The sequence below is a fragment of the Lissotriton vulgaris genome, chromosome 5, assembly GCF_964263255.1.
Source record: "Lissotriton vulgaris chromosome 5, aLisVul1.2, whole genome shotgun sequence".
In the NCBI taxonomy this organism is placed as follows: domain Eukaryota; kingdom Metazoa; phylum Chordata; class Amphibia; order Caudata; family Salamandridae; genus Lissotriton; species Lissotriton vulgaris.
This window is the reverse complement of record NC_141693.1, coordinates 417,532,571-417,555,688: the sequence shown is the minus strand read 5'-3', so window position 1 is coordinate 417,555,688 and position 23,118 is coordinate 417,532,571. Positions and strand designations below refer to the sequence as shown.

Below are 23,118 nucleotides of genomic sequence, written 5' to 3'. Positions count from 1 at the left end.
GCGACATGCCTAGCCAGCGGTCAGGGAATCTGCCACTGCTGCAACAACGTTACCAAGACTGCCAAATTCGTGAACAGGCCCATAGTCTCCATCCCATTCAGATCATACTACAATTCTCAACATCACAAACTTAGATTTTCACAGATACATTTTGCAGTATTCTTGAAGCGAGTGTGTCTTAAAACTTCGTATTGTGAATTATTTGCAGCTATTAGACTACACAAAGTGCAACACCAATTGTACTCAGCATTGAAAAGGCATTAGTTCTGTCCTATTTTTTTGGCTGCCTGCCAGAACTCCGTACTGCCAACATTAAAAGCACAGCATACAGGACTGGTTTGTAGTCAACTCTTTTGATAATGAGACTTAGGACAGAAGTGCACCCTTTGATAGGCCAGTAAATGTGTCAGTCTGCTCGTGAAGTCATTCCATTGTAGTGCAAGGACATTCAAGTGGCCATGTAAGGGAATGGAGGAGCAAAAGAATTAGGGCCCGATGCCACCAAAAAGAAACACAACTATTGCACTAACCCACTAAGGGAGCCACCACAGGGGTTTACATTGCAAACTCTGTATGTTGCTGCAGCAGCAGAGATGATGCAACACAGCACGGCATTCCGTGCAAGTCAGCAGCTGAAAGGTTATTGCTCTGCTACAATGCTATATGGATAGGACCACTAAAACCCTCACCTTTTCTTTCTTACCAGCTTAAGCACAAGACCCAGCCCCCAGTGGGATGTTACAGCTCTCATTTCCCTAAGGATGCACAGCAATGACCATAGAGGCCAAGACCGGAGGATAAGGACTGCTCTCAGAGGAGCGCAGGGGTGTTGATTGGGTGTTGTTTTGGGTCATGCCTTATGGTGGAAGAGTCAGCGGCTCACGGAGGGACATTTGAGATTGCAGAATGTAGGTCATGTGTTTGTCTTCAGCAAAACTCCAATTTTATTGAAAAAGGGCATGTAGTGCCAGTGCTGTACCTCTGTTCTTGCCCCCCCCCCTCCCAACATTGGACTGGCTACCATAATTACATATCCCTACTGTTAGAGCAGGGATCAATTTGGTCAAAGACCTCCGCCTGGCATGGCAGGATAGTTTCATAAAGAAAGTAGTGCCTGCAGACAGGCATCCATGTCATGGCGGCCCGTCAGCATTTCTTTGGTTTACAGAAAGATTTTGTAAACAAAATATCAATGGCCCTTACATGGGAACTCTGGACAGGAAAGAAAACGGGTTAGAAGGCCTGCAGATGCACTGACCGGGAGCCGTTGTGCTCGGTGCTGGTTGGACTACTGGGTCACAGGTTTCCAAGTTGCAAGCCAGCTAAGGAAACCTAGCAGTTTCCTTCCTTATTAATTTGGCTGATCTCCATTCTCATAACTAATCCTCATATAGTTTGTCTCTGGGAAGAAAAAAAAGCATTGCCAATTCCATTTGACTTGGCTTATGGATGCACCGTCAAGCCAGACCTAAAAATCCATGTAGGTTAATGACTGTGCTCCCATCTGTGCTGCTGCCAGAGGAAAACACTACAAATTGTCTAGTTATATAAGACTATTTAATAGGACTACAATGCTATTTGTGTGCCCTGAAAGTTCACCTTCTGGCAGCCGCATCACTAAACAAATTGACCACAGCTCTGTGGAAGGCATGCATTTTTTAAGCACTCAACTTCTGCCCAATCAGAACATGTACACCTGGCTCCTGACGTGTGAGCGGAACCAAAGCCTCTTCCTGGTGATGTTCACATAATTGTCTGGTGACAGCTGCGATGTCGAGCTAGACCATAAAAATGCTCTCAGTAGACCATGTTGCCACGCCATGGCAGAAGGCCTTCGTATTTACCGAAGCAGCTCCTTCCATGTCGATGACAGAAGTTTTGACAAAAATGCCCTTGAGGATATTTCTAAATTTGAGTTGCTAGCCATGACTGTGCCACTGGAGGCAGTGCCTTTGTCACCCCAGTTCGGCTGCAGCATCCAATCAGGCTTTAATTGAGCCTTTAAAAGTACTATTGAACCAGTGGCGTAGCTAGGTTAGTTGCCACCCGGGACGGTACTGGTAGGGGTCCCCTCGGGGACATATGCAATAGCGGAGGGGGAGGGGTTTGCTGGCGATACCTGCAGCCGTATGTAAGAGAGGGGAAGGGGTACTGGCGATGCTGTAGGTAAGACCGGAGGAGGGAGGCCGCCACCCAAAACAAAACTTGTGCCACGTGGGGCGAACCGCCCCCTGCCCTGGCTATGCCACTGCATTGAGCAAAACTTGACTAGGAGGACCAACTGAGTTCATCTTCAGAGCAGCGGGTACTTTGTGGTTTGTCTTGGTCGTTTTTCTGTCTTTACTACAACTTTTGTTCTTTGAGAACTCCAAGTTACCATTTTCTTATACTGTGTGCATTAATCAAACACTTAAGAGGTTAAAAGTGTTTATAATGGGAATTACTGAGGAATTTCCAATTCCAAAGTGACTTTGGGAGATCCCATTAGACACATTTTACAGGTAAACTCCAGATTTTAAGCCATATTTTCTTCCTCTTAGGAGCGATTTAATAAAACCTATTTTCGTTTTTGATTGTAAAGTCTGAACATCAATTCACGTTTCCATATTAGGTGCAAGAGCATGCATGATTTAACTGTGGCACCTCCAACCTTTTGAGAGACGATGCCTTGGCCTATCCTGCTATCAAAAGGTACTAAGGGTCCATTTGGTTATGTGTGTAATATTACGTGATATTACTGCTGAACAATATTACTTAAATTAGATTAAACGTAATACTAGAAACTTTGCTTGCTGGTCGTAGGTCAACCATTACTCAGAGAAAACAATTTTTAACCTCACAAGTTAGATCTGCACAGATATTGCAAGGCGTTTGCTATAGATGTCTTTGTATCCTTTGTGCAAAGTTGGCTTTAAAGGCTGGACACCCTACATGCAGTGTAGTCATCCTTTCTGAAAGAAAAATGCTGTTGTTGTAGTTGGTCCTGTATGTATCAAGCATCACCATTGGCACTGTCTGTATCAGGCATCACCTCTGCCATTTATGGTTCTTTGCTGTGGTTGGCGGCTGATTTAGGGCATTATTACGAATTTAGTGGTTGGCTGCCCGCAGTATTATGAGTGTGGCCGTCGGACTGCCACAGGACCGATATGACCGCTGGGCATCAAGGATTCCACCGTGTTCACACAACGGTCAGGAGCACTAATATGCTGGCAGTGCTGCTCCAACACAACCAACCATATTAGGAGTTGCCTGTACACTGCCCTTTTCATGGCGCCGAGTCTCCCATGAAAAGAGTGGTGGACAGGCAACAAAGTAGGCCCTAACAGGACCCCTTCCTGCTCCTGGCACTGGTGGTGCATGCAGGGAGGCACATGTAGTGCCCCCCTGGTTTTGCACCCCCAGTTCCTGCATGGTGTAGCATGTATGCCACACCGTGCTGGAAGGTGCAGTCGGCGTTCTGAGAGAAGCAGTCTGCATGTTAGGCTGCTCTATGAGCCTAACAGACTACCACTGTCAGACCGCCGCAGGACAACCCGCTAGACCAGGATATAAACTCCTAATCTAGCGGACGGTCGCACCACGGATTTGGCGGTCCTACGGTCGACGACGTGTTGCACTGTCCGCTGTAGGACCGCCAAAGTCGTAATAAGGCCCTTAGTGTTTGGCGAGTGGCCAACTTTAAGGATTTTTGTGGCCTACGGAAGAAAGATTTTGGGTCCCCCTCTTCCCTCTTTGGAACAATTTGGAATTTCTTATGGATGTTTTGTTAATAGAAACCCTTGTGGTGCCAAACAATACTGAATGATATGGTAAACATTTAGAAATAGGCACCCTCAAAAACAGCAGAAAGCTCAAGCTTCCTGAGCAAAAGAATACCAAAAGAAAGGTTGAACAAGCTTGGATAAAGCCATTACTTTTAGCTCCTGGATCTAAATTCGTTTTTTACTTGCCACAACATTTTATGTGGAATTCAGTATCTAACCTGCCTGTTCCTCCCATTGCAAGAAAGACACAGCAAGGCCGACTTGGAGGATGTTTAGTGGACTAGTTCATATTATTAAAATATGATCTATGCACACAGTACTTCAAATAGTACCTTTAGTACTGGATATTCATAATTAAAAAAAATACCCCTTTCACTACTGCCTTTCTTACTTCAACGAGATTCTCCATTCCATTTGGTGAAATCTGCTAACATTATCTTTATTTATCTTCCCCTGCTTTTTCCCGCTTTACCTCTTTCTAAGTGTGGTCTTCTCGATCTGGCTATTCAATTATGTCAGACTCTGCTGAGTATTATAAAAGCAAGAGGAGGGGGGGAAGAGAAGGTCAGAGAGGTACATAAAAGACTATAGTGGGAAATGTGAACTATAGGGAAAAGGGGTGTATGGAAAAAGATGAGAGACAGATAGTTAAGGAGGGGAGAGATGTATAGTAAAGAGAGAAAAGGTGATTTGAACAGGGGAAAAGATACAGAGGGAAAGAAACAGGAAGATGCAAGTAGGTTAATAGGTAGAGAGATAATAAGCTTTTAAAAACAGAAAGAAAGGTAGACAGCACTAGGGGTAGGGAGGAAAAAATGTAGGAGAGTGGAAGGGGGTACATTGAGGGATGATGTACGAAAAGGAGCAAAGTAGAAAGAAAGGTGCATTAGAAAGATAAAGGAAGACAGGGGTACAGGTGAACAGGTAGAGAGACTTTTTGGGAACCAGAGAAACAGAAACACACTAATGGCCTGATTTACAAAGGTAAAATTACACTTTGTGGTAAGTTTACTCTTTTTTAGCATTCACAAAAGCAAGTTTAATTTTACCAATAGTCGGGCAGACAACTTTGCACTTAAAAAGATATGACAGGCCTATATTTTTATGTACGGTGTCACCGCCGCAAGTGTGGAGTCTCCACAGTCATAAAATTACTATTAGTAAAATTAAACTTCTAGTTTGTGAATACTACAAAAATAGTAAATTTACTACAAAGTGTAAATGTACCCCTGTGAATCAGGCTCAAGTTTGAGAATTAGCGTGACAGAGCACTGTGTGGTAGAGAGATGGGCAACATGAGAAAAGGTCTAGAAAGACAGTTGGCCACAAGCACAGAGCAAGGTAGAGAAAGTAGAGATAGGGGTAGAAAGTAAAACGAAGTGTACAGCGAAGAGAGGTGACGCAGAGAGGCATAGGTGAAGCAGGGAAAGAGAGCTGAGGTTGATACAGACATAGAGCTAGAGAAAGAGAGTGAGCAAGAGAGAAAGCTCTGAGACAGAAGTAGAGTGGGAGGTGGGGTAGGTAGATATGAAGGGATTGGAAGGGAGAAAGGTGAGGTAGGAGGTGAGTTGAAATGGAGAAGGGGTGGGGACAGAGGGAGAAGGGTACAGATAGAGATAGAGAAACAGAAGTAGTGGGAAAGGAGTAAGGTAATGAGAAAGGTTAAGTAGAGGGAAGAGGGGTTGAAAGAGAGAAAGAGGTTAGGCGGAGAGATTAGATAGTCAATGAATAGTTTGTTAAATTGGGGTTATGCAGTGACACAGAGAGAGAGGGGTAGAGAGAGATGACAGAGAGAGGCGTAATAGAGAGAGATAGGACATTGAGAGAGGTGAGGGAGAGAGATTTGATGCAGAGAGAGTCTGTGAAAGATGTAGAGAGAAGAAAAGTATAGAGATATGAAGAGAGAGATAGAGTTGTGAGGTACGGAGTAAGGATAGGATGAGAGAGAGAGATGGCGTTGATTACGTAGAGATAGAGGGAAACAGAACAGTGAGGTAGAGAGAGGTGAGGTAAATAGACAATGTGGAGAGTAAGAAATACAGTGGCAGGCACAGTGAGTGGTAGAGAAATGGGTGACGTCATTCGACAAAGAAAGAGGTGTAGCAGAGACATTTTTTTCACAAAGATGTGAGATAGACATAGTTGAGGCAGAGAGAGCTGAGATAGTGTGGAGGAGTGTGGCTCGATGGTTAGAGCGGCAGACCCTGATGCAGAGTTCTGGCCAAGGACCAGGGTTCGATTCCCGCCTCGGCGGGGTCTTGGGCTCAATTTCCTCGGACCTGTTAATTCTCGCCTCGGTGCCTATTCTAATCACTGGCCCCACGCTGCAACTCTGCACACTGGCCCCAACAGCGCTAAGGATGCCTGGCTTCACCCTGGGGGTGTCCAGGAGTGGACACTTCACAGGGAAAGCCAGGAGGGGTTCCACAGCGGTATGAGTATCAGCGCCAGGAAGCCCTTATAGGCGACACCGCAAGGTGACAGTCTGGTGACAGTGCGCTCTATAAGTACCATTACATTTACATTTAGAGTGGATCTTGGTACATAACGATGTAGTAAAAGAGAGAAGAAAAGATAGAGATGTGAGGTACTGGAGGGAGACCTTTCGTTTGTTTCCTGCTCCTTGTACCAAACAGAAAAGGCAGTAAATTGGCCCCTGGCCCTTTGGAGGATGGGACATGGTCAGCGGCATCTGCCAGTGGAGACAGCTGAGGCTCTGCTGTTGGAAACCTGGTACAGGGAAGCAAAGGGTACTCAAGGTTGGTGAATGCCATAGAAGGCACTTTAGTTTAAGACATGATGGCTCATGTTTTTAAAGATCATTGATCCAGGATCTAAATGGAGTTCTCATAGTATTCTGGCCTACTTCTGGGTGTACAGCTCAAGTTGGAAAAAGTGTCCACATATTGGGCTTGGGACATGCTGTACAAGACTCTGTATTCTCAGGCATGCCTTACTCTGCCATTTCCAGTCTACCTTCTCAGGCTGCTCTTAAGAGTTCTACTGCTTTGCGCTTCAGTGCTCACTGCTGTCGCCAGCTCTGCCAGTTCTCTCTTGATCTCGAACTCCTCGCGTTCCTTTCGTTTCAACTTTTCTTCATACTCCCGGTGCAGCGTTTCCATCTCTGCATGACGTTTCTTCATTTCCTGGAACATCTGTGCGTATCGTAGCTCCAATCTTGTCCTGTGCATCAGGAGAGAAGATGGAACCAGAGTCAAGATGGACCCATGATTCACCCAACAGCAGACCTATGTCAAAGCCCCTTCCCCTTATTTAAAGTCCCCAGGACAAGCACTCACAGCGTCCTGCTCGACCTCTGCTCCTGGTCTCTGGTAGACAGTATATCCAGTCTGTTCTGCAGCAAATTTGCCTTGGTCGCCTATAAAGCAGTTAAAAATGAGCAATATGGTTCACAGAACAGTTTAATGCATGAATGGAAAATTAACTTTCCTGACAGGTGTAATATTGTCATCTGGTCCACTGCATTATGCATTTTTATATTGCATAAAAGGCAAGCATTTAGGAAGATTTAAGGTCATAAACCTCCCCAGAAGATGTATGGATTTTGTTAGAAAGATTTTACTTACATTTTCAAATTGAAAGGCAGTAGGAATTGGCTTTCAGGCTTCAGCCAGTTGCATAGAAATCATCCTAGCACCACGCTTGAGAAGTCCTAAATCTTTAGTTGCTTATCTACCCATCAACTCAAGATTGGCTGAATCTTTAAATCAAAAGAAGAAACTCCAGGTTTTTCAAACATTAATGGGGGAAGTGTGTTCTGAAATAATTGTCCATAGTTAAATAAGTCGGAAGAGACATATTCTAAATGGTTCTATGTTAAAAAGTCATCTTCTGAAATATCACTAGACATTCATATAGCGCCCTAAATAAAGTTTACAAAAATATCACTCTATTGGGTGCAGATTTTCAGTTTTTACCTCCATTTAGGGGAGACGATATTCTGACCGACATATTAGAGTGAACACAAGGAGATGATGGACAGAGCGCTGAAACTTTTCAGAACCCCAGTCACAGATCTGCGTTGAATTCATCATCGTTCTTTAGCTCACTTCGCCAGCTCAGTTCAGACCCAGCTATATGCAAAACAGTCTTGACCCTGAGCTTCATGGGAACAGTCCAGCGCAAACTGCCAAGCCAGGTCTTCCCTGAACTGAAAAGAAGCATCCTGAGACCAGTTTCGGGGTAACACCCCTCATCAGCCAGGCTAGCTTGAATCCAGTGGCAAAGTGAGCAAGGGACCCACGTCTGGGGTGAGTGTATGAAAAGTTTCAGTGCTCTGTCCACCATCTCCTTTCGTTTGCAACATATCAGAGTACCATTCCTTCTAGGGCTGGGAATTCCAACCTGAAGGGTACTTGCAACGAATACTTCATTTTTAAATGCTGAAAGGCTACTGATCAATATCTATTTCAAAACCACCCAGAGTAAAACACATGGAAAATACCTCAAATGTATCAGTAGCTTTTCAAATAAATTCCCAACTCACTTCTAATAAAGTAACAATCACAACCAGTGCTTGCATAGGGTGGGAACTGTCTGGCTTTTATTTTCCACATCTGTTCCTATTTCAGGACCAGATTTCCGGTCTGACTTGGAGACGTAACCCAACTGAGTACTATTGTCATATGGTGACACGGGTACAAACATTTGCAAGCGTCACTGCCATGTGGAGTTTTAGGCACATTAAAGTCTCTTTTCCCCACCTTCAGAATAACTCTAAAGAATCCTTTAAAGGACAGAGAGTAATGCCTTTTGTTCCAATGGAAAGCAGCAGGGACCCCAGAAGTCAAAGGGAGCACAGCTTTCCTCTCAGACTCCAAAGGCCATCAGAGGAAGCAGAGGTAATCTATGGGTGGCACTTGGCAAGTTGGCCAAAAGGTAAGTAGAAAAGAGTTATCTCACTTTATCAAGTTCCCTGTGTATATATGTTATGTTGGTCTATGTGTGAAATTACACTAATAATGACTCTTTATATCACACACAATGCAAACATCATTGTTGTGGAACTAGTGATAGGTGTTTATTATGCCTTCCAGGTGACATCTAGATGGTTGCAGGCAATTCATAGCACACTGAACTATTTTACCAGAATTAGAACTTTTTTCCTGTGGATGACACAAACCTTTCTGCAGAGATTACATGTTATCACTGAGCTATCTTACTAAGTAGCAAACCTGGAGCTCCAGGCTACAGAAATGCTTTGCATCAAGAACAATTATGATCTAAGCTATTTTATGATGAGACCAACTTGTGACTAGACATTTTAAAAAAAGTCTCTTCAAAAACAGCATTCTCCACCTGAGCTATCATACTTACAATATACTCTGTGGCTTTCTAGATACACATTGATGTCTACACCAGGTACATCTAATCCTCAAGCAACCCTAAAATGATGTGTGTTTGGGGCCAATAAACAACAGGTTTGCCGGAGTACTGGTAGGTTGTTTTTTTTTGCAGTATGTAAAAATAATGCTTGGTCCCTGGCAGACCATAAGCTGACTGTCACTGTCAAATATGAGGGGGACATACCTTTCATTTGCGATTCTTATAGGGTCGTAAAGCCCCTTCGACTGAATTGGATTTTGTTTGTACATCCCAAAATGGCATTTTGCTTTCACAAACCATGTGACTTTGTGAATCGCAGGTTTTGCAACTGCAAAATTATTTTGTTCATGAAACCCCAAGTCCTCTTTTTCTCACAGGCGTCACTAAAAGCTGAAATGAGAAAGCTTCTGCTGTGAGCAGATGTGCTTTTCTCCAAACAACTTCTGACTTGCTAGTGAGTTGTCAGGAGTCGAATACGCTTGCGTAATAAAGAGGACCCACATTGAGCTGTATATACACAGACACCTTGCAGGTCTACACTGTCCACGCACAAAAATGTGCTTTGTACACCGCATTGATTATAAGAAGGTCCCTTCCTAATATACGTCCTGTATATATTCAGCAAAAATTAGAACAATGCTGATGCATGGCCTGGCCTGCAGAGGTCTGACCTGGGACCAGGGTTCAATTCCCTGCCTCGGCGGGTCTTGGGCTCAAAATTCCACGGACCTGGTAATTCTCGCCTCGGTGCCTATTCCAATCATGGAGTGCCACTCTGCAACTCTGGGCAATAGCTTGCTTAATCTCCACAACGGGCCCCACAAGGCTAAGGATGCCTGGCCTCCACCTTGGGGGTGCCCAGGAGTGGACGCCTCACAGGAAAAGCCAGGATGGGTTCCACAGCGGTATTTGTACAAGCGCCTTGAGACCCTTGCGGGTGAGTAGTGCGCTATACAAGTATCAATTTACATTTACAAGAGGAGCAGTAGCTAAAGGGCAGCTATGAGGAGGGAGAGAACTTTGCATCTTAAATATTACCAATAGGTAATAATGGCAACACCACCCATTGCATTTCCTTCTCAAAGTCTTTGCTAAATGAGGATACAGCAATGAGTGAAACAAATTTTTTTATATTTATGCTGAAAGAGACACTTAAGAAATATAAGGTAGAAATACATGAAAAAATGTACAGAGGAACCAGGCATATGACTGCACTCCAGCATCGAAGAGAATTCGGCAGGATCAATCTTGCAACGGCAGTAATGATACACTTCCAGAAGAAGAGACCCACATGGATATTTAATAAGAGGAGTACTCCTTGTACCTCAAGCAAAAGGATCGGACTCTACTGCAAGGAAAGGATGGCGAAGAAATGTCTCATCTGACCTGCATCTCAGCAGCACCAGGTCTCTCATGCTACTCCTCGACCCATATCAAATCAGACAGACAATTTCCACATGACTTTCCCGAGCAGTCGCACTTCCCTTAATTGTGAGTGTGGTGAAAGTGACTTTCAGGCTAGACCAGGGGAGGGTAAACAGAAACAACCCATGGGGTTTGCCTCCCTCAAATCGGCATTACCGCCATGACGTTTACCTAGGGTCACGGAACTGCCATGTACATAGAAAAGCTAACAAAGCAAAGAATGTACCAGTAGACACAAGTGTAAAGCGCATGCCTAAGCACCGAGACAATCCACTGGGGGAAGGAACTAAGGGCCATATGTATCATCATGCTGATTTGCGATTCTCAAATAGCTATTTTTAAGAAATCGCTATTTGAGAATCACAAATAGGTATGTATGTACAAAAACACATTTTTTTTGCGATTTCTTAAAATTCCTTAATTGCGATTAGCAAATTGCGAATCGCAATTAAGGAATACTTTCCCATTCATTTCTATGGACCAGGAGGCCCATAGGTATGAATGGGAAGTTATTCTCAATTTGCGATTCGCAATTTGCTAATCCCAAATTGAGAATAATTTCAAGGGTGCAGGGGTGTCCAAAGGACACCCTATTGCACCCCTGAAATATGCATGGGTGCACATGTGGCGCACATACATGACCTAAAGGGCATGCATGTGCGTCACATAGCACTTTGAAAAATGCAAAAATGTGCACTTTTCAAGGAATTCGCAACTTACCACCAACTAGAAGTTGGTGGTAATTTGCGATTCCTTAAGGACATTTTGCAAATTGTTTTTGCTTCATACATTGAATTTAAGGAATCGCAAAATTTGTGATTCCTTAAATCCAATTGCAAAATAAGGAATCGCAAATCTTGCGATTTCTTGTTTTGCACCACATTTTGCTTAATACATACCATTTAGCAAACTCGCATTCACAAAGGACGAAATTCTGCGAATTTCGGCCTTTGCAAATAAATTTGCTTGATACATATGGCCCTAAGACTGGCCAACATCCTACTTTATTGCCTAAACTTCTGTTTGATAGGACAATGGTCTGATGAATGAAGCTTTTACTTCATGAGAAGCAGATCACAAATAACAAACGTGTTGCACCTTTAAGACTTTGACAAAATACCAGCTGTTGGCCGAAAAAAAGTGTACAAGTAAAAGTACCAGTAGAGGTGTGGCGATACTCAGTGTACGCATCTGTAAAAAGATCTGTGGAACACCACGAGTGAAGGTCGCAAGGAAATAAATTAGAGTGGAAGCTTATCTCCATGTTTTTCTATCACAAGAACTGATGACGTTGTGTGACCTGAACAAGTCAACCTGTTGTCCTTTAAGATGTTTATATGGAAAAATAAAGAAAAACAGTGATGGAGATGCAAATAGCATTATTTACGCTCATCTCTGTTTATTAGATACACATCTCTCTGTACCTGGATAGGTGTCTGTCCTTTTTTGTGCACCTTCCTGTGTATTATACGATGGTGGCTGTTCTTTGCCTACCTGAATGTTGTCCGTCTGAGCACACTAACCTCCACATTGTACTTCGTCATTTTTCTACTATCTTCTAAAAATTATTTAGAGTAAGCTACGCCTACAGAGAAAGGCTTTACAAATTACATTTTATTTTCTGTGAGTAAGCATCTGCTCCTACTGCAAATTCATGAGTAAGATCTACCTAAGCCTGGAGTGATGCACAGCTACTCACAAAAACTGCTTTGTGAAACAGGTCTGGATATTGAGGAGTAATTCCCCACTAAGACTGGATAAAGAAATAGTTCTTCATAGAAAATAGTTTGGGAGTAATTTAGGGTTTGGTGTAGTGGGAGCCCTTCCATAAATTTGCAGAACTCCAGCCATACCAAATTTGTAAGTGTTGCACCATTTAAAGAAGGGTGAACTGTGGATTAAATTCTGGTAGAGCCTCCTTCAAAGCTGCCAATGGTCAATTATTATTGGTGGTAGTCCAGCTGCCTCAGTGCGGCTGCCTTTACTGCAAAGGGGGGCCTTTCCTACTTAGGGTGGACCACTTGATGCAGCTTTTTCCAGCTCATGTCTGACTTGCAAGCATGGCCGAATCAGTTAGAGATAATGAAAAAGTGCGCTCCTTGCGTAGACGGGTCTAAAAAAATAGGCTCTCTTTTTGGGGTCTTTTTCTTCAAATAATCCTAAATATGTCAGGTGGCTGTGAAAACATGGAGGCTGGTCGACATTGAAGCTCTGCTAAAAGGTCTTCCTCCCCATCATTGTCAAAACCATCCCCACAAATACAGTTCGGATCTTTAGACGCGGGGCACCAGACTATAACAGAACATATCAAAGATCGGGAAGAGAAGGTAAGCTCACCTGACAGTGTGGTCATCTACAAACCAAAGGACTAGCAGAAAAGATGGGGTTCACGGCACTCATCAGAACTTCAGGAAGTTACACGCGTACATGTGTGCCTGGGGAAGGAGTTCTAGATTTTCGATCTTTCATAGTGTAGGGTCTTCCTTCACTTACCTTTTCTCTCCACTGCCAGATGGCAAGCTGGTTTGGGAGGCTGAAATTAATTATTTGGAAGGATCATAAAGAGAGAACTCTCAGGAGAGTTCGGGTGGTGCAACACACTGGTATGCTTTTTGAGATACACAGAGATCAGAGAAGACCGTGTTGTGTTTCTTTGGCAGTCAGAGGCATGTCTACAGAGCCAGTGGGAGAAAGACATAGGGGCAGATTTACAAGCCCCTTGCGTCACTTTTACACTGCCATTGCGTCACTTTTGTGACGCAACAGTTGCATAAAAATTGTGGCACATTTACTGTGTGACGCATCTAGCGAGATGCATCACGTTGTAAAGCCCTGCATGATATTATACCTGCGTCAGGTATAATGTATGCAGGGTAGGCGCTCCCACGCAGGAAATCCTCGTAAAAGTGACGCAGTGAAATCTACAAGATTTCACTGCATGAATTTTAGGGTGCCACTGTGTCACAACCTTACGCCTGCTTCAAGCAGGCGTAAGGAGTAACGCGGTGTATTGGGAATAGGCTGCAAAATGCATTGCTGGAGTTCCGTCGTGCTCGCGACATGACTCCAGAAATGCATGACTTTTACGCCAACAGATGCGTCAGAATTTCTGACGAATCTGTCAATCCTAGCGCAATAATGCTCGGTACTGTAAATACGGCACATCTATGGTGGCGCCAGGGTTTTCACGCAGGCGCAGGGAAACTGATGCCTCTCTGCAGATGAGTCAGTTTCGTGTAAATCTCCCCCTGAGTATACTAACCCTTAAATGAAGTGGGCTGCGATGTTTTGTAGTCTCAGCCGCACAAGTGAATTATAATTGGTAGGACACTATGTTTATGGTGAAAAAGCGGGTTCAGTGAGGGCCTCTAGCAAGAGCTGCTGATGGTAGAAGCCCAACTTTGTAAAGTAAGGCAACCTGAGACAAACCTTGCATTTCTCCAACTGACAGATTTAAATTGCTTAGGACCATAGTAATAGCCACAGTGTCTACATTAATGCCTCTGTTACCACCTTTCAAGATTGTTAATAATTCAGCTCATGGTTGTAATGTTCATAATTCAAATCATGGCCGCAACGGGTTTCAACGGCTCTGAATATTAAAGCTTATTGTTCAGAGATCAGTGTCTTATTTATAAGCTTCCTTCAGCTCATATTAAACAACTGTAAGGAAAAAACTATGCCTTTATTCCTTCATCTTCAAACTCTGTCTGGATCCCCAAGACTCATATTGCTCAAAATTGGATGATGTTGCTTAATAACAGCAGGACTGAATTTCTAGAAGCCAAAGGATCCTATTTTCACTAACATTGTCTAGCTTTGCAGTTTCTTGTAGCAGTTTGACAGTCAGCATATATTCCAACAAGCTAACTAAATAACTAACTACATTTACACAGCACCTTCTAACCTGAGGTTTCTGGGCACTGGTCAGTTATCCCTGAAATCAAGTAGAAGGACCTGGAACCAAGCATTTCTTTAGAGAATCTTACATTTTCTACATGACTCTTTCTTCAGACTCACTATTCCACGTGTTGTCAGTAAGAATTAAAAAGTGAGGAGGAGATCTTCAAACAGGGTACCTGCTAGATCATTAGTGCACTTAACGGCATAAGAAATAAAGGAGAACAATCATCTACGTACAATGTACTGCACATGTATGCTATATGATGATGAAGTCAAAATAAATTCAAAAAGTCATACTTGTTCTCTTGTCTGGAAGAACTGTTGCTTGGCAGATTCTTGTTGTAGTTTCAATTCTTTCAGTCTTCTTTGGTCATCTAGCATTTTCCTCTGAACAGCTAAAAAATGCAGTTCACAAGATAAGTTTGATAAAGAAATGAAAATTAGGTTTAAACAAATGAAAAGGGGAGAGGAGTTGGCCTAACGCCAAGGGTGGTCGACCTCAAATCTGGGGAACCGGGTTCTAGTCTCTGCAATGGCACTGAACATCCTGTGATTCCGGGCAAATCACTTCATCTCCCCGTGTCTAACAATAATGATTGTGCCCTCATGTAACGCAACTGGTGCTATGTAAAGCGCTCTGATACCCGATACCTTCGGGTCAAGCTCGCGCTATATAAAACTCAGTTAAAAAAAAGAAAATAGATGGTAAAAGGAAAGGTGAACTTGGAGTAAAGATGGATGGCAAACAGCAGATCAACTCAATGGTAGAGGTTAAAGGAAGGGACAAACAAGGAAACATAGGATATTTCAACGATCAGAATTCCATTTCAATGTATTTAATGGACCACGTATCTTCAAATCCAAATGTTGCTGCTAATTATCTGCCTCATTATTATTCTGTATGCCCCTCCCACATCACCACAGACGTGTCTACCATGCTATAAAAGCCATGGAATACCATGCTCTGCCTGATGGGTCTTAAACAACTCTTCTTCCCATCAAACTGCCATTTCCATTTATTTTTCTTTCTGACTATTTATTTTATTTATTTATTAAATTCAATAGGGTTTCCCGGCGCCAAGGGACAGCCTAAAAGAGGGAACAGAGAGACAAACTAAGTTTACTGTGTGAAAAGCCATGTCTTAAGGTTCTTTCGGAAGCTAGTGTATGTAGAGGCATTTTTCAGGAAAATAGGTAGCGAGTTCCACGTCTGAGGGCCTAAATGGGAAAAGGAACAGCCACCCATTCTTACTACTTTGAAACGTGGGATCACGAAGTCACAGTGAGTGGAAGAACGGAGAGTAAGAGCTGGGACGTAAGGATGAACAAGTTCTTGGAGATATAATGGCGCAGAACCTTGTTTTATTTTAACAATGTAACAGAGGGCTTTAAACTTAATTTTACTGTTGATCCTGAGTCAGTGTAAATCAAGGAGAGACAGGGAAATGGGGGCACTTCTCGATACATGGCAGAGAATGCGTGCCGCAGAATTCTGCACAACCTGAAGCTTCTTCAAAACCTCCTGGCATGCACCCAAATAAAGAATATTGCCATAGTCCAGGCGAGAGGTGATCAAAGCCTGGACCACAGTTCTGTGGGAGGTGACAGGGAGCATCCACATGATCTTGCGAAGCCATTTCAAGATGGCAAAACATGTCGCGGCCACTCTCACCACCTGTGGCCGCATGGAGAGGTTTTCGCCGATTATGAAGCCCAGGGTTCGAACCTGCATGACAGGCAGAGGAAAAGGGTCCATTTCCTGAGGCCAATGTTTGGGGCCCCATAGGTCCCTATGTTTTCCCAACATTAAAACTAACCCTTGGCGTAGTAGGCGTATTGGGGCTACCCGAAGCTACTTCGCGTAGCCCCACTACGCGCCACCCGTCTCCCTCCCGCCCTCCCTAAATACTTAAATTACCTTTTTTAAATGAATAAAAACCACTTACCTTGTCCGCTGCATCCCCAGGGCTCCCTCTTGTAATCGCACCGCCGTTTCGGATACTAATGCGCATGCGCGGCCGCCCGCGCATGCGCATTTCTCGCGAGAAATGCGCATGCGCGGGCGGCTGCGCATGTGCATTAGTATCTGAAACGGCGACGCAATTACAAGAGGGAGCCCCGGGGACGCAGCGGACAAGGTAAGTGGTTTTTATTCATTTTAAAAAGGTAATTTTAGTATTTAGGGAGGGCGGGAGGGAGGCGGGTGGCGGGCAACTTCGCTACGCCCACGAAGTGGGCGTAGTGTTGCCTGCTATGCCTACTTCGCAAAGGGCGAAGTAGGCAACACTATGCCCACTCCGTGGGCATAGCGAAGTACTTAGCCCAGGGTTAATTAAAACGTCAGCTTTGTTTCCAATTAACTTCAGGAAATTAGCCTACATCAATTGGGAGACCTTGCTAAGTCCATACTGGAGAGTTGACATGGTACCCGCTTTGGCGGAAGAAAGAGAAAAGATGATTTGGGCATCATCTGTATATGAGAACAGTGAAAGACCAGCGTCTCTCATGATAGTAGCTAGGGGTCTAACATAGATGTTAAAGAGTAAAGGACTCAATATGGACCCTTGAGGAACTCCGTATGCAGATGAACTAATTTTGGAAACAGCCTTTGAGGAAAAAACCTGGAAGGTGCGATCACTAAGGAAGGAGGTAAGCCAAGATAGGGCAAGGCCTTCAATACCTAGGGACCAGAGGGAGGCAAGCAAAATGGGATGAGACACAGAATCGAAAGCGGCACTCAAATCAAGCAGAATGAGTGCCGTTGTCTCCCCTCAGTCCAGACCGTGGCGCAACCTTTCCGTCACTCCAAGGAGAGCAGTCTCAGTGGAGAAATTGTCCCTGAACCCTGACTGAGAGGGATGCAAGATACCAGAACTCTCCACAAAGTGTGTCAGCTGGTTGTTTATATGTTTCTCTAGAATTTTCGAGAAGACTGGAAGCAGAGAAATAGGCCTGAAGTTTGACAAATTAGAGGGGTCAGCACCGGACTTCTTCAGAAGGGGAATAATCATGGCATGTTTCCACTCTAGAGGAATCCAAGCCTCTCTTAATGATAGATGAAGAAGTTCCCTGATGATTTCTAAGGATTTAGGTTGAAGTTGGCGTAAAATATTTATGGGTAGCGGGTCACGCGGGGAGCCGGACTTAATACTGGCTAAGCAATCCAGAAAGGAATCCGCATCAAAAGGAAGCCAGAGACAGAGCTTTGCAAAAGAATTGGGCTCTCCTCTACAAGTGGAGTCAAGATGTATATTAGGTCAACCAGCAGAGGGAGTAGTTTGTAATGCACTATAAATAAGTTCAACTTTTTCAATGAAAAAGGCAGCAATGCTGTCACATTGAGTCACATCAAGTATAGGGGGAACAGGAACAGTGTCCGAGCCTGCCAATTTCTTCACTTTCAGATGATTAAATCCAGAAGCTGATTGAGATACTTTGCTTTAATGACTAATTTCCTGTATGGATATATCCAGGTGTAGAGGCTATTTTGAACATCTATATGGCCATTCCTTTGGAGGATATGGGAGTGACTGTCATGGTTGAAATATTGGTTGTTAATGCGCTTAAACGCTCCGGGCCTGGGTTGTCTTGGGTTTGAATGTTTACAAACCCAGGACTGTTGTAAGGACGTTGGGTTATCAACACCATAGGTCAAGGGTGAAGTTTTATCGACAACTGGAGAAATGATACTCAGGGAAGTCTCCTTGAGTTAACAAGCTGGAGCTAGCAATGAGGTATGTACATGTAAAGTGGATTCCAGAGTGCCCTTTTAGTGGCTATTTTTTGCTTTTCTTTTCTTTGCTGATCCCTTTTTGTGCTCTTCTTAGAGAAACTGATAGCCTGAGCTGTTTTTGCTTTGTTGGACCTGCATACCTTAAAACTATAGTTAGTGATATTTAGTGCACAACACAGGGTAAGGGTGAAAACCTGTAGAAATCCCTGTGCTAGCAGTAATGTCTTGTATAATACTAGCAGCCCGCCCCAGCGTTGCCTGAGGGCAATGAGGCTTCAGGGCCAACCGCCCACCCCGACATTGTCCGTGCATGCCCATGCACGGACACGGACCAGGCCCCCCTCCCGCCCGACTCCCTCCCGCCCCCCTCCCGCCCGACTCACTCCAGCTCCGACATTTCACCACCCCCTGGGATGCCTCCCCCTGCAGGAAAAGCTCAAAAACGTTCCCTTTCCCTACCTGTGCCGCTGCTCCTCACTGCACAGCCGCGCTCGAAAACTTTCCCTTTCCTTACCTGTGCTGCCGCTCCTCACTGCACAGCCGCTGGTCACTGCACCGCCGCTCCTCCTTCGACGTCATCACGCACGTCGCGTCGCAGTCAACACGCGCGCCACGGTCAACATGCACGCCGCGTCGCGGCCAGCGCTAGGTCCCGGCCGGCGCTACTTTCAGGGGACTACTTTGTTTTCAAACTTAATTTTTTTAATTTACTTTTTTTTAAAATGTATATTGCCTATGTCCATCTACACACCCTGACATTTTCATAGATGTATCGGGTGTGTAGATTGGTGCTGTGGTTCCCGAGTTTACCTGGCCAAAAGGTGCAAGTTCTCTCTTTATAATAGTAGTATAGATAAAGCGAGGGACCCCTATGGCCTCTAAAGGAACCTGTAGTCTAGTGGCATAATGAATGGGTGTTGTTAATAAGATTCATGACGCAATACGTTTCAGTTACTGGTTACACTCCAAGAAATAAAGACGCGGAATACCGCACTCAGTGTGTGGCATGATTCATTTACATGCTGCCGGGCTGGGGAGGATGCTACACTAGCGTTGAGGAATGAAGGGAACTTACAAACACATGAACTAATTTCACTGTGCTTCACCTGTGTTGCAGAATCATCAATGGTTTCACCAGCAAACTTTAGTTATAGAAGACAGTCGTGTCGCAAATTTTATCAACGAACAATTTAGGTTCTACGACGCAGAAAGAGAGAGACATCCCATTTGCCCAACGATGCTGCTCTGAATTTAACCCCAGGCATTTAGGTATATTGGTGGACCAGTAAGCAATACAAGTTCCCGAGGTGCAGGAGGAAAACTTTATGACTCACTGTAGACCCCTTACTGAGGATTAACTAACAATCAATGGGACTTTACACACTAAGAACTACCTGTTGTCAGTGCCTATGAGATCATCATCCCCAAGAGTTTTGTGTACCATAGCCCTCGCAGAGGATTGGTAGCCCTATATAGAGTCCCTAACATGCCACTCATTTTTTCTCTTCCCAAATCCAGTATGATGTGCGGACGCCTACATCTGAGCTCACCATAGTCTTTCAGGAGCAGCAGGGCACCATGGTCTCTAATGTGCCTATCTGTCAGTGTTGCAAGTGTAACTGGGATCTTGATTTGGATCATTGGAAATCCCTGGAGCCTTTTCCAGATTACGGAGGCCTGCAATTCAAGGGTCTTCTGCGGGTGCACTTTTGATGGAGTTATACTGCCGCAGCTGTTCTTGGCAGAATAATTTTGTCATGTACTCATTTAATTCTGGTGGGGTCAGCAACAGAAAGTTACCAGTCCCATCGGAATTAGGAGTGCATTACATTTGTCTGCTGAAAGCATCAGAAAACTCTGGGTGAAGGTCTGGCTCACAATGTGGAGTTACTGGGAGAATCTGACACGGATTTCCGTTTTTTTCTGGGTATTTCTCAATTCTTAGTGAAAATTCAGGGTCCAGGTCATAAGGCTTGTCTTATCCCACCTCTGGAGTCACTGGTGGAGGAGACAAAGTGTCTAATTTTCTTGGGCCACTCGTAATGATGGCCTTAGATTCTGCAAGACTTTCTCGGGCTACTCAAACATCCTGAAGCACCCTCGTTTCATGGAGACCTCAGGTACTTTCTGCCAGAATCCTTGGCAATCTCACTTGCACTTCCAATAGCCAGGCAATTCCAGGAAGTGTTTCCTTCACACTTCTGCTCGGTAGGGGAAACCCACCCTCTGAAAGGGGAAACAACCTTTACAATGCAACTTTTACAACGCACTCCAATTACAACGAAACTTTTACAACGCAAGATCTATTACATCGCATGCCATTACAACGCAACCATTACAACGCATGACACTACAACAAATACCACTACAACGCATGTCATTATAATGCAGTCATTACAATGCATACCATTACAACACATACCATCACAACGCATAGTACCCTTACACTATCCAACACTCACCCTACTGTTGCACCCCCTGGAGTTAGAATATTAATTTTTACCCCTACACTATCCAACACTTACCCTACTGTTGCACCCCCTGGAGTTAGAATAGTAATTTTTACCCCTACACTATCCAACACTTACCATACATGCAATGTAATGGTATGCGTTGTAATGGTATGCGTTGTAAAGGTAGTATGCATTGTAAAGGAATGCTTTGTAAAGGTAGTTTTTAAAAATTTGTTGTAATGGCATGCGTTGTTACGGAATGCGTTGTAATGGATGTTGCGTTGTAAAAAATGCGTTGTAAAGGTATGTGTTGTAAAAGTATGCGTTGTAATGTCATACATCCCTCTGAAGAACTACACCTCTGAAAGGGTGTTATTATGAAGGCTATTTATGTAAGGAAACACATCATGCATTAGATATTATCATGTCAAGTAATGTTTTTATTGGCTGAATGAAATTGACAACTTGGTAATCGTATTTACTAATCGGATCTGTTGTAAAGGAGCGTGTATTATATTATTTTATGTATTTTATGACAGTTTTATCTTGTCAAATAAAGTCTTTCGAAGGGAAGCGAAAAGGTGTTGTCTTAATGGCAACTATTGGGCCCGCAGGAGTTAGGGTTTAAGAAGGGCAGGACACTCTCAGCTTCCTGGCACAGAGTTGTGCCAGTGGCCTGCAAGAGAATGCATGTATCTATTCACCTTGTAAGGGGAAACAAACCATCTTCAAACCGATTAGTAGATTGACCCTGGAGACATGCGCAGCTGCAGAGGGCGCCTTACACAGTCAATCAATCAATCAGGAGTTGTTAAAGCGTGACTACTCACCCGTAAGGGTCTCAAGGCGCTAAGGGTGGGGGGGTTTGGGGGGTGCAGGTTCCATTCCATCAAGGAGGGGGTCTGTCGAAGAGCCCGGTTTTGAGGTTTCTTGCGAAGATGGGGAGCGATGTTGTCTGTCTGAGGTGGAGCGGAAGGGCGTTCCATGCTTTGGCCGCGAGGAAGGAGAAGGAGCGGCCTCCCGATCTGGTCTTTCTGGTGCGGGGGACCACGGCGTAGGAAAACTGGGCTGATCGTAGGGTCCTTTGGGGTGTGTGGATATTTGAGTCGGCTGTTCAGGTATGTTGGTCCGGTGCCGTGGAGGGCCTTGTGTGCGTTAAGCATGAGCGAATTTTGCGGATCTCGCGTTCGCGAATTTTGCGGATTTGCGGATTCGCAATCCGCAAAATCCGCGAATTCCCGCGAATTTGCGGATTTTTTTTTTTTTTGTGTTCGCCCGTGTTTCTGCAGTTCGCGAGGGTTTTGTACACTTTCGCAAATTGCGAACTTACCTGTCGGGTCGCAAGTTTCGCGAACTTGTTGTTTCTACGTGTCCAGCCTGTTTGGGACACTCTTCTTCATCACTGCCACTCTCTGTCACCACTGCCACTCTCTGACTACTCATGCCACCCTCTGGCCCACCCATGCCACCCTCTGTTTCATCACCACACCCTCTGGTTGTCCAGTGTACATTATTTTCGGCAAAGCAAAGCACACCTTCCCTGCCTCAAGTGACCTGAATTAATTTGGGGCTGATTAATGTGTCACAGAATATTTTTTTAGCTGGCACCTGCTTCCTTAGTGCGCCCTGATTAGTGATCTTTTGCACTTGCTAAGTGCTTTCATTGTTGCAAAATTAGTTACAACACCTGCCCTGCCCCAACTGACAATAATGAATTAGGGGCTGATTAATGGATTTTAACTTCCAGCCTGGCTCCTGCTTGTCTCCCTTAGCTGTAATTCAGGACCTTTGTGGCATATGTGTAACTATTCTGAGGTTCAGAGCAGGGTCACATAATAGTTTCAACTGGCAACTGAACTCTGGAGGGGCCCCTCAGGAAGCACTACAGGAAATGGCTACTAATGATGAGCCTGAACTTTTGAACCTGGTAAGTAGTTACTTTCAGTTTTGCTAAGATCGTATTTCTGCAATTTTGCACTTATTCGCGGGGCGCGAACTCACGCGAACAGTGCGAGCAGTGCGAGCAAAATCCGCTGCTCGCGGATTTGCGGATTTTGCGGGAAATTCGCAAATCTCGCGGATTGCGGATTTCCCGAAAATCCGCAAAATCCGCGAGCGGAACGGATTTTCCGCCCATGCCTAGTGTGCGTGGGTGAGCAGCTTAAAGGTGATTCTCGCCTCGACGGGGAGCCAGTGGAGTGTGCCCAGGTGCTGGGAGATGTGGCAGTGTTTTGGCAGGTTGAGGACCTGTCTTGGGGCGGCGTACTGGATGTTCTGTAGCTTGCGAATTAGGTTTTTGTTTATTCCGGCGTAGAGTGCATTGCCGTAGTCGAGTCTGCTGGTAACCAGGGCGTGAGTGACTGTCTTTTGGTGTTCGAGGGGGATCCATTTGAAGGTCTTACGAAGGAGGCGGAGGGTGTGGAAGCAGGAAGATGAGACAGAGTTGATCTGGTGGTCCATTTTGAGCTCGGAGTCCAGGATGATTCCCAGG

General features: G+C 44.6%; 1 protein-coding gene across 1 annotated transcript in view; it reads right to left on the bottom strand.

The window, feature by feature from the left end:
- The window catches only part of LOC147710990 (uncharacterized), a 151,037-nt gene that overhangs the window by 108,186 nt on the left and 19,733 nt on the right, over nt 1–23,118 (bottom strand). The window contains exons 4-6 of the mRNA XM_086920088.1: nt 14,739–14,836; nt 7,067–7,146; nt 6,744–6,950 (exon numbers count right to left, since the gene is read on the bottom strand). Coding sequence (XP_086776214.1) covers nt 6,744–6,950; nt 7,067–7,146; nt 14,739–14,836 — 385 coding nt within the window. The remainder of the gene's footprint in view (nt 1–6,743; nt 6,951–7,066; nt 7,147–14,738; nt 14,837–23,118) is intronic.